The sequence below is a fragment of the Cygnus olor genome, chromosome 1 (genome assembly GCF_009769625.2).
Source record: "Cygnus olor isolate bCygOlo1 chromosome 1, bCygOlo1.pri.v2, whole genome shotgun sequence".
In the NCBI taxonomy this organism is placed as follows: domain Eukaryota; kingdom Metazoa; phylum Chordata; class Aves; order Anseriformes; family Anatidae; genus Cygnus; species Cygnus olor.
In genome coordinates, this window is record NC_049169.1 from 27,222,833 (window position 1) to 27,235,408 (window position 12,576).

General features: G+C 40.3%; 1 protein-coding gene across 1 annotated transcript in view; it reads right to left on the minus strand.

Annotated features, from left to right (window-relative positions):
• The window catches only part of TES (testin LIM domain protein), a 28,668-nt gene extending 20,138 nt beyond the window's left edge, over positions 1 to 8,530 (minus strand). The window contains exon 1 of the mRNA XM_040550358.1: positions 8,302 to 8,530. Coding sequence (XP_040406292.1) covers positions 8,302 to 8,328 — 27 coding nt within the window. The 5' untranslated portion in view covers positions 8,329 to 8,530. The remainder of the gene's footprint in view (positions 1 to 8,301) is intronic.
• Positions 8,531 to 12,576: the final 4,046 nt, after the last annotated feature.

Consider the following 12,576-nt stretch of genomic DNA (forward strand, 5'->3'; position numbering starts at 1 on the left):
CTGGGCATGCACTAGAAGGGGAATGTGTGTCTGAAAACAGGATGGAATCAGTTTTCCCCATAAATGGGAGTATGGGAGAAGGAGACAGATAGGTCAGCTGAAATACTGCCAGAAGAAGGTTCCTACTGCCATTAATCTTCATTTTACAGCAAAAGCTATCTAAAACCATCTGGTATTACTAACATAGCCAATATGGACTTAAATAGTCTGAATATGGAAGATAAATGACTGACATCATCCATTGCATGCTGTGTGATTAAATAGTTCTCAAAGGTAAAGAAATTTGTATGGTTACAGCAAAGTGAGAGTAGCTGCAAATCTGCCCTATTTCAGTTCAGACTAGAATCCAGTATGAAAAGTTGACTAACTTTATGTTACAGCCACATGTAGAAGCTGACTGTCATCTTGAGCTCGAATGGTCCAATCTGAGTGTCTAATAGTTTGTTCACATGGGTAAGAGAAAGATGCCAGTTGGTATAAAATAGTCAAAGCCTGGATTTTCCAAAGTGGTTAACTGAAATGGTTAGCTTTATTGAACACGACCAACAACAGAAGTCCAAGAGATCCCTTTTCCCACCCCTACCAAGTTAAATCCTCCAGCAAATGTTAGTCTGGCTTCTTTGCCATTTTAGAATACTGATTTCAGAATTTGTATTCCTTTAAGTGTTGTGGACTTCAAGGAGCATGAGAAGACACACGTATCTCCTTACATAGGATACAAAAAAGCCCCAAAACATGGACACAAGTAGCCGTGCATGTAAAGGTAGATGGTCAGTTTAGTCTGATACAAGTGAAATTGTACTATGCTAGTTATAGTTTCTGCTATGTGGAGAGGTATTGATAAGTCTGTATAACAAATTTGTTCCTATGCAGAATGAATTGTGCCACCATTCACAGTGCTGGTAAAAAAAAAGTTGTGATGAATGAAGAATTATCTTTAAGTCATTAAAGAAGTGCAATGTCACAGAACTCAATGTTATTGTTTTTCCTGTAATTATCAAAGATAAGCCCTAAGAAGTCTTGGCTGAATTAAAATATAAACTCACAGCAGTTACGTTTTTAAAGCTTGCATATACTTGCTTTTAAGGATGATAGATTATTTCAAGTTGAAAGGGCTCTCTGGAGGTCATCCAACTACCCAGGAAAGAGGAGGTACAACTAAATCAGTTTTGGCAAGACTTTGTCCATTTTGCAGATTTAATGACCTATTACAATGCTGGACCACACAAGAAAGTCTGTATGTTTAATCATAATTTCTCCTGTTGCAGCTTCTGTCTACTTTCTCATATTATCACTGCACAGTTACTAGAGTCTGATTCTGTCTTTTCTATTTCCTCCCACTAATTAGCTAGACACAAGTGGTACCAAGAGTACTCTGTCAAAATTCCCCTGGAAGTCTGGAATTATTTTAGCAGTTATTTAATAGTCATCATACCCCAAATACAGTGTTCAAATAATGCTAGCTGCACAGAACTTCCTGTCTGTTTAAAGAGGAAACACTGAGGTACGGTGGTAAGAAAGTAGGAGAGGAAGCTGTAAGAAAATGGAGAAGCTCAACTTGGCGTTTCTAGGTCTCTCTCCCACATTTCTTTTACATCCTCTGAGCCTCAGCAGAAGAGCAGAGCTGAGCAGGGGATTACTTCCTCATCCTCTCTCCCCAGGAGGGAACTCCTGCATCACCTGGCAGACGTTTTTGTCTTTGACCTTGCCATGGACAGTACTTTACAGCACAATAATCTCTGCAGAAGAACACAAGTAATTCCACTGTTTCTTTCCTATCCTTTTTGCAGCTTTCTCCTCTGCCCTTGAACATTCCAAGAACAGAATCGAAGAGAATTCTCCTAAAGCCATTCTTGAGTTTACTGTTAAATCCCAGGGCTCATCTGGTCTGAAGATTACCCAGCTATTAACTCATTCAGTTGTTAGTGGGGCCACATAAGATGGTGTTTCCCATCTCCAATACAGACTTGGAAAAATAAATAAATAAAAACTGTACAGCACAACAGGAGAGATTTCTAAGAGTCTAATGTAGCTTAGAAACTTTCAAAAAAGTCAAGGTTAAAGCCAAGCATTGGAGTGGGAGGGAAAGACAGTGAGAACAAAACCACATTAAAATGCAGTCTTGGGTTGTGCATGTTTTTTATTGCTGAAAACTGATCTTGCATTTGTGTAACCCATACCTGCAGATATCTTCTCTGGTTGGGAAACACAACAAATTGGAATTTGAAATAGGTTACAGCATTTAACAGCTCTTCTCTTTTTAAAGTTTATTTCTCATAATTCCAGAATGGTAAGGATAAAACAAAAACGCTTTTATGAGACAGCATTGTCCAAATATGACTTCTAAGAGCACTGTATTAGAACAGAGGGGGAAAAAAATAGTGAAGAGAAATATCCCATGGACCCTTCTATATTTGTTATTTCTTAACATGCCTAATTTTATTTGATGACAAGTCTGTTCTAGTTGTTTTTTTTTTTTTTTTTTTTTTTTAAATACGTATTTAGATCTAGGGAAAAGTTGACCAGGATTATGATGCAGAAGCTCTTGTAAGGAAGTCTATTTGCACAGAAAGAAGGATGCCAAGAAGTGCCTGCATCCAAGAAAAACATTTGAAAGATACTCTGAGAAGAACAAACAGAAGTGCAAATCAAGAAGCTACAACAGACTACAACAGTATACAAGTACTAAGACTTTTTTTTTATTGTGATGTGTTTAGCTGAATATCAAACAGTTCAGAGTATAAATATTTAAGACACTGCTACAGTCTACTGTCAAAAGACTAACAGCTACTAAAGATCTCAAGTAGATAGAAAATAAGTAGTGTTTATTCATAAAGTCCTGTATTGTGCTAAGCTTGAGTGCAGTTGACAGGCACTGTAACACTGTGTCTACAAATCCCCAGTAAGCACCATTCCTCACCCAGTGCTGCTGAGCAAACTCAGTTACTGTCCTTCCTCTGCTGCTCAGCCCTATGCCTCTTGGAAGGACTGGGCTTCAGAGCATGGATCACTAGAAAAAGCTAATCTACTACAAGAATGCAGGTCACCACCACCTGTTACTTCCAGCCTTACATAGCTTAGTGGCTTATGATAACCTCCAGAACAAGAAATGTTGAGTACCCTAAAGCTCCCCACAAATAACTTCTTGTAATAGATGGTTTTGTAATTATGTCTCCCAGGTTCAAAGCCTCTTCTGATTTAGGCTGCAGAGATTCTCTCTCATCTTGCTTAGAAGAAGGGGTAACAACTGAAGAACTCAAGTGTTTGTTTTCATGTTACATGTGTATTTTGCTCCAAAATCAGTGCTCTTGCCCAGCTGCATCTTCTAATATTAGGTTTTCAAAAGCAGACCTGCAAATCTACCCCAGCTCAAGCCAATGCTTTCAGAAGCAGAAGCTAGATAGCCTCAAACTGAAAACAAGGCACAAAGGGAGAGGTAAACTTAAAAAGAAACAGACCAGAGACGTAAATATAAATGTGTCTATTTAAAAATAGATCTTACTGTATAAGTGTTATACTTCATAATGTGCATTTCCCATCCACTCCATGGCACCTGTGAACTTTATATTTGCTAGTAAGAAATCATTAATTTGCAGAACACTTTCATTACATTTCCTTGAGGTGAAAGGAATGCGTTTTTAGCCACTTTTAGCAATAAAATCTCGTTCATGATTACTACTTGCATTATTGTTTTACCTAGAGGAAATAATTTTTTTTCCAGGAACACTTGCAGAAACAGCTCATTATGCCTTTAATGACAGAATGTCATAATTTAAAGCATGCTAGTTTTCCATCTCACCACTTATACTTGGCTTGTGATTATGCCAGGCAAAGAAGTTTTACCTGATCCTACAAGTCAGGCAGTCCTGCATCCAAATTGTTCCTTGGCTTGCTCTCCAGGCATTTCATGGTATTTTATGGTCAAACACCTGGGGAGCACTCTCACCACAAGCAAAAAAAAGGTCAAAGAAGGTTTAATTTAACCTTGCCGTCTTTGTTACTCTTATGTCAGTCCTGCCTATCAGCTTGGCAAAGGCATGCATTTATACAGGTATTCCAGGCAACAATTCATATCAACACAATATTGGCACTTTTCCCTGCCAACTCTGAGGGTGAAAAAAAAAAAACGCACAAGAAAACCACAACAGGAAGTACTTGCTCCATTTTTTTTGTTAAACAGACTTAACCAGTTCTTCTCACATCTCCATACTTGCTTTCATACTTCTCACAGGCAAATAGGTTCATATGTGGATTTTTTTCCCCCCTTGATTTTACTACACTTAAGAAACAGTGAAAAAAGCTCTTGTATCATGGGTTTCCACAGCAGTAACACCAAAACAAATAGTGATGTCAACAGGAAGTGTAACTCAGATATTACTAAATCATGCTTTGCAAAAGATGACAAAGTTGACTTTGCTCCTATGCGTACTTAACTCATTCATGTATCAGAGAGCATTACAGCTGTTTACTTAGTGATGTCTACAGAATTCTGTTTGGTTTTCCACAATAATGGAACAAACTGTCTCACACACATAGTGAACTACACAGACATACCACACTTGGGAACAGTTGCACCTCTTCCCCTGAACTCCTAAGCCCCCTTCCCGTAACAGAGTTCTTTTTACAAAGCAAGCATTATACCATGAAAGCTTATACAGAACAGACTCCATGACAGATTCTTATTCTGCCCAGTAAAGCATGAGACCATGCTGCCAGCAGGACTGTGACCTACTGATTCATTTTAAGAAGTTCACTGAGGTGAAAGACAGGACAAAAATCCAGACTAGCCGAACTTTGTTCTAACAGGGTCTCTAAGAAAGCATTAAATCTTCATTTTCCCTATAACCCCTAAAGTGAAGTTCAAGAACACAGTGTATATTGTATTTGGGAGAAACAGCGGTCTGTTTGCTGCACAAGTACTTTCCAAGCTACAGCTACTGTTCTCAGGCTTCAACTCTGTTGTACAAAGTTATCTTCACGCTCCTAAAAACAAAACAACAAATTCAGTTCATTCTAAGGAAAAGAAAAGAGCGTACACTTAGCCTAAAACTCCTTCATCTTTAGAGCATGATTGTGCAAACAGTGTTTACATCATAGCTAAAAAAGCTGCCATCCAACTGTGCTTTTTCTACATTATTCACTGCTAGATTTATGCCAGAGTTCTTATTTTGCGTCTAAGAAGCATGGCTACCAGACTACCTCCAAAAGTTACATATTAGTTACATATTAGTCCCTACATGTGGGTATACATATGTTCTCCATATATTCTCTGTCCCGAAAATTCAACCCAATTTTTTTTTTTCCTGACTGTGGTTGTCCAGAACCCAAGATTCATACCAAAGAGACGTCAGTCTACACAGCAGACCTGCCTCCTCCAGCCACTTGTGAAGACATTAAGCGGAGTTCTGCAGCACAAAGAAGAAACTAAACCGAAGAAGTTAAATTAGAAATCTGAGCTCAAGCAATCCCATCTTTAGATTCCTCACAGCCAAACACTTAAGCAAGGTATGTTACACAGGACTGCTGTTTCTCCTCTCACATGACAGCAAAAATATAATTTATTTACGGATAAAACAATAGGTTTGAAAGTGTGGTAGGTGAGGCAGTAGTTCCTCCTGTGGAATGAGGGTAAGTAAGTTGGAAGTTGTTTCAGTTCTATTGCTCTGCTGGAGGGGAAGCAATGCCTGCCAGATCAACTGCACTAGATTTGTTATCAGGAAAAAAAACCAGAAATTTGATGTGAACACTGAAAATAGACTTCTCTGAGATATTTTTTTAAGTGAGATTTTTTTTTTGTACAATCCCAGACACCTAGATATAACTACACTATTCACATATCTGCACATTTTTCTCCAGTACATTAAGAAACCCTTGAAAGCCAACAGCAGTTGTCCGAAGAGCCAAGTAGAAGCACACAGCTGAAGAATGGACTCAAGTACTATTGACACTTGAAGAAATCTTAGAAGTGTCACCTTGGAAACTTCATCTGGAAGTTTTCTAGAAGCAGCAAGAGTCCATTATATTACCCAGTTATAACGGAACAGTTGAGGGTGGGGGAAGAAGCTGTTTTGTTACAGAATCAGCTGGGTGTTTGAGCCTCCACACCACACCCTCCTTCACTGGGCACTCAGTTCCTTTTGTTCAGCTGAATCCAGGAGTTATTGAACAGCCTGCTTCTACATTCCGATTTTTGAGTTTGGGGAGTAACGGAGCAGCAATGCATTTAGTAATAGTGAGGCAATTCCTGCTTTCCTCTGTTCAGTCTTAGAAACTCCTGCCCACCAGGAATTTATTAGTTTTTTTTTTTTTCCCTTCAGATTTTATAAAAGAACTCAAGTTATTTCTCTCCACAGTGCAGTGCAGAAGGATGGAGGTAGGAACCCTGACCTGTGGTTAATCCTCTGCTGGAGGTGGACAAAGAAATCTGACGAGGCCATCTCTACCTCAAGAGAGGCTTCTCTCAGAGTGGCTTACTGTCTTTCATAAACTTGACTGAAAGCTTCCCAAAATACTCTCCCACCTTCCAAGAAAGATGGAAGTTGGCAGAAAACAGGAGAGAAGTAAAAGTTAAGGAAACAAACAAGGATAGAAAGGAGATTAGTAGATGTAGACTGAAGACATGCAGCTAATGCATAGTTGATATGAAGTATTATTATTTCATTTCAGTGTACAAAATCTGAAGAAACTCTGATTAAGTAAATATCAGTAATAAACAAAAAAAAGGATTTATTACAGAACATAATGGTACATTGGAAAGCTTCCTTGTTCATCCTGATGCTGACACAGATCATTGTCTATTCTTTTGGAAAATGCGCTCTACCTACATTATAAAGGGAAAGAGCTTGATAAGGAGAGGTGAACATGGGAGAAGATATAAAGAATAAAAGTGGTTTTCTGAACACATGTATTATAGAAATTAAGCAAACATGAAGGTCTTTATTAACACTGCTAAAAGATGTTTTATGATGTAAAGCTGAATAGAAAATACGAATTATTTTCTATAAACAGAGCTATGCTTGTTTCTTTTGTTGCACCAGCTTCTACATCTGTTTAGGTGCATTCAGAAAGTCTTTGAAGTTGATGAAAGAATGAAAGACGAATGAAGAAAAGTAAGACAAGAGCAGTCAAATAGACTTTCAACACACATGACTGTCCAATAATTACACTGCAATTTAAAGCTTACGTTCGTCTGCTGTAAGTTCATTCAACCCAGGATTCTATTATCAGCAGAACTTTATCGATATTTCACACCACCTATTTACTTTCACTTGAGATTGAGAAATTCTGAGTAGGAATGCTGCATCTTCCACAAGTACGCACCTCTCCTGGAGTTCAAATAACTCTCAGTGAACAAGCTCTGTCATGCCATCGCTCAGAGAAAGCTGTAACTCAAGGCTAACCTGCTTCAGCAGGGTTCAATCCTGAAGTAACTGATAGCCTTCCATGCCGTACAGCTGCTTTGGTATCTGAGCCAGTTCCCAGTTTCTAAGTTGGACCAACCATACAGGTATATATGAAGGAGCATATGCACACTTAAAGTTACTACACTTTAACATAACTTGGAAACAAAGTCATGCACATCAATAAACTGTGTATTTCAGAAGACTAATTTTCATATACCCACAAGGGTATATGACAATTATACCCACAAGGGTATATTTCACATACCCACGACGGTACATGAAAATTATACCCACAAGGGTATATGTCTGTATATTTCATATACCCACAAGGGTATATGAAAGGGTACAGATTTAATCCACGTACAAGGCTCCTTCTACTTTCACAGCCTCTGTTACGAAACTTTGCTAAAGTGCTTCTTACAAAAGAACTGTTTTTACTTCATTTATTACATTTAATTTGCAGCAGCACCCGAAGCAAAGACTCAGAGGCGTGCCCCGATGAGCTCACTGCTACACTGGGGGTTTTAAATAGCGAGTTTTGGAACAAGACCTGGTACAATTGGATTACATGGCAGTTTCTGCTACTTACCCTTCACCGTTTGCCGGTTTGCCTCCAAACCAACTACTCAATACCTCTCAAAGAAGCACAAAGAAGGTAAAGAGACACCCCACTTCCTACGCGGAGGGCTGGCGATGCTCATCAGTGACACACCAGCTCGGAAGTTAGCTCCGGGGACCAGCGCTGCGGGCACACCCCCCAGGTCGGGCACGTCCCCACGTCCCCAGGCCCCCCCCCAGCAGCCCTGGGGACCCCCATTTACCTGCGGATCCCTCCCCGTGCCCTCAACCGGAGGCGGGCGGCCACAAGGAGCGACCCCCGCCCGGCCCCCGCCCTTACCTTCTTCACTTTGCTCTCCAAGTCCATGCTGCTGCCGCCGCCTGGCCGGATACCGCTGCGCCTGTCGCGATACCGAGGCTGTCGCGACGCCGCCGCCGCCCCTCGCACCCCTCAGCCGCCGCCGCGCTCCAAACTTCCGCTGTGCTCTGCGGCAGCCGCTGCCTCCGAACAAAGGCAGCGCGGCAGCCAATCCCCGCCCGCCCCGCCGGGCCGACGGCCAATCGGGAGCCCCGCCCCGACAAGCCCCGCCCCGCCCGGAGGCCGGCCGGAGGCCCGGCTGCGGAGGCTGGGGAGTGCAGGGGGGAGGCCGGGGGCGAGGGGAGGCGGGGGGCCTGGGGGATCTGGTGCGGGCCGTAGAGGGGGGGGGAGATAAATTAAAATGGGGTTGGGAGGAGGAAGGAGGGAGGGAGGAGACGGTGAGCCTCGTGGAGGCCGCTGCCATGTGCCCAGCAGCTGCCAGCCTCCGTTGCACGCCTGTGTAAAAGGGGATGGGGTTTCTCCCTGCTGCCGCGGAGCCCACAAGTCATGCAGAACAGTTTCATAGAACCCTACAATAGCTGAGGTTGGAAAAGACCTCAAAGATCATCCAGCCCAACCTGCAACCCAACACTGCCAAGTCCACCACTCGCTTCCACCTGAATCCACTGAACAGATTTTGGCTCTCCAGGACCCGGTCTCATTGTGTGTCACTGCACGTTTTATAGGAGTGACTTTTGTCCAGTCATCGAACTGAGAAACAATTTTTTTCTCCTGTTGGCTGTGGATGACTGTTCTGAAAAAAAATGTAGACTTTGACCCCAGTCTTCAAATTCACATGTGCATGATCAATCCTGGCATATATCTGCAAATAGAAAATGTAATTTATATATAAAGTGTACATAATATAAAGTGACAGAATAATTACTAATATGCAAGATTGATTACTTCCATAAATATACCCTTCTTTCGTATGCCTTTTGATCTTCGTGAAAAATAGCAAACATTCATACAGACTTTATAACAACCCTTGCAAGTGGTCATGAATAATTTGGTAGATTATTTAGTCAGTCATCTGAAGTCTAATCTTCTCTCTCCACACATATCAACGTTTCTCAAGTCTTTGGCCCTTTTTTTTTTTTTTTTTCTTCTCTCCTAGAGGCCAAATATACTTCTCTTTCAGTGTTTAATTTTTCACTTAATTTTTCATGTGTCATTACTTGTTGAAAGATGACTGTTACAAAGGGAAAATGAGACTACGCCTGTTTGCTGTCTGTTAACAGGTAAAAGCAAAATTCTGTTTGACTTTTCTGCTGGAATGGGCATTGTGGTGTGTGGATTCCTACCAAAGAATCCATGCAACAGACTTTGACCAAGAAGTTCAATAGAAAACTGAGAGGATGGTCTCAAGCCATAATATTAGGAAAAAAAAAAAAAGAAAGGATGGAGGCCATCAGGTGGTACTGTTGTGCTCAGTGTGTTTCTGTTCAGAAGAGGTGGATAAGGGTTGTTGTGTGAATTTTGTTAGGTTTTGAAATTTTGTTTTCCATTTCTTGCTCTCATTTGTCCTGTTCATTCTGGGGTGAAAGGCAAGGGGGAAGTTAGAGTGCCTGAAATGCTGGTAAGCCTGAGATCAATATGGTATGAATGCCATCCATACTCCTAACTTCTTCAGACCAAGATCAAAGGACTGTGCAGTTACTGCACTGTTGAATGATCTAAGGTAATAATGAAAAATGCCAGGAGTTACAAGGACTTGCTAAGCACTTTTGTGCTAAGCAGAGGAATGAAAGTCTCATAGTCCTCTTTTCATATGGAAATATATGTAGAAGCACATTTTCATTTGAGGAAGCTAAAAAGCAAAACAAAAACAAAATAAAATCTTGTATGATTTAACTGTATTTTTTCCTTTCCTTTCTCCCCCCCTTCCCCCTCAGTATTAAATTTCCCACAATAATGTTCATAGAGACAACAGACAGAAGCTGGGAAAAAGCTGATAATTCTACCATACATGCTTTGAGGAACACAGAGTAAGGAAAATGGACAATTTATCTGACTGTCTTCTTGTTTTTACAATTTTGGTTGCAGATGCCATGATGTTAAATGCATTCGGAATAGCTATATATCTCCAAACATTAGATTGGTAGATTATATAGATGATGTATAAATTCATCCTTGAATGAGAGGAAGGACGATATCATAATAACTTAGCAATGCTTAATATTTGTTTCTAGGAAAGCTGTTATTTCATAAACAGTTCTTTTGTTTAAACCTTGAAGCAAATGTAACAGACTAGCTTCCAGCTAAATTCTTCTAGCTGCACTGTTTACTCAGTGCTTCAGGCATTATAACTGATGACACTGTGTGCTTTTAAGATTTTTTTGTAAGTATAATCTTAAGTGTAATATAAATATAGGAGTCTGTCTTGCCTCAAAGTGGCTTAATACACTAATTTAGTTTTCAAAAAACATTTCAGCTTGAGAAAGGGATAACATTTACCTTTTTGTATCCATTTGAATAAAACAAGGGAATGTTATGTGTAATGCGTTGGGGTAGATCCAAGAAAAAACTACAACTAGAATGGCATTTGGGTGTCTAAATCAAAAGTTGCAAGTCTCTCACCCCTGACTGTCTGCTTCCCAGCTAAGCACATTCTTAGTTCTCCATTTCATGTTAATTGTTTTACTTGTTGCTTACCTACATTTGAGATTCTCTGAATATTAATAGTGATTGGATAACTTGATATCTGTCATACGTAGTCTGCTCAAGATCTACAGACAAACTTTCTTTATATTTAATGTGTTAGAGAGGCTTAATCTTTTAGGAAGTCTCAGACAATGTATGAAACAAAAGACAGATTGAAGATCCTCACAAAATGCAGTAACAGCTATGGCTTTCTTTAAAGAGTGAGAAAAGCGTCCGCCCCACTTTTTCTGTACTGACCTGGTAGATAGTGAACCTGCCCCCAAGTTACAGTATGAAGTTGTCAGCTTTCTTCAACCTGGTAGGGATTCAAATTGCAGACTCCATCTGTTAGGACAGTAGTCTAGCTACCAGACTTTGGCTAGTTAGATAATATATATTGATAGAGGAGTAGATAACGAAGTAGTGCCATCGTATAGAAGAGAAGCAGTCCACTGAATTAGTGAAAGAGTAGTATATTTCTCTAAGTTAGTGGGTGTGCAGTTGTACAGAGCTACTTCTGCAGAGCTAGTTCTGCAGGAGAGAAGGACTTACTATCCAAAGAACCCTTAACATGGGCTACAGTCATGCTCTTTCTTGTTCTCCTTGTCTCTGCCTGTGATTCTTCAGTTCTTGAAACTGTGGAAAAACAAAATGATAGCAAATACGCTGTAGCTTCATGATCATGACACTTGCTGGAAAAGACATAGACTTCTTCAGTTAAGAAGAGGAACTTAAACCTGGATCTTCCACTTCGTAGACAATGTTAGAAGCAGGAAGAGAAGGGGAAGGGAGAAAACAGTAAAAGAAAAATCTCTTTTAAAAGGAAAGAATTAACTGTACTTTGTTCTTTGAAAAAACTAGGGTAGGAGGAGGAGGTTACCATCTCTATTTCCCAACAGGCAGAGATGTTTCTACCAAGTATAGGTGGTTTAGATAAATTGGGAGGCAGCTGCTTACTGACAGATTCCTTTCTTGCTTGCTGCACTTTATAGTTTTCAGTCTGTTTTGGGTTATGGAACTGCTCCATGACCTCTACGTACTTTAGGTACCCTAGCACAGAAACAAGGCACTATAGTGCATATCTTTTAGGCTTCTAAAATCCTTTACTGGATATAACTCAGGAATTATGTAGTGGAGAATGGAGCTAAGTCTTTAATCCAACTCTGCTCTTTAGTCCCAGTCACAAAATCAGTAGTTGCAAACATGCCAACCTGAAGAAGGTTCCTGTGTTAATAAATCTCTAATCGAAGTAAATCTACTTAGACAAAAAAATCCCAACAACTTACTCAAAATATATCATAAATTATGATATAAATAAATTATAAATCCAATGTCAGAAAACTACTAAGTAAGGAGTTGAAACTGGCAAGGGATGTCAAAAGCAACTGGTTGGGTATGCAAAACAATGGGATACTGAATGTTGCCTTTGCCTCAGTCTTTACTATTAAGACAAGACTTTGGAAATCCCAAGGTCCAGAAACCAGTGTGAGAAAGGAAGATGTACCCTTGGTGGCAGAGGATCAGGTCAGGGAATACTTAAGGAAACTGGACATAACATAAGTCCACAAGCCCTGATCGGTTGAATCCATGAGTGCTGAGGGCATTGGCAGATGT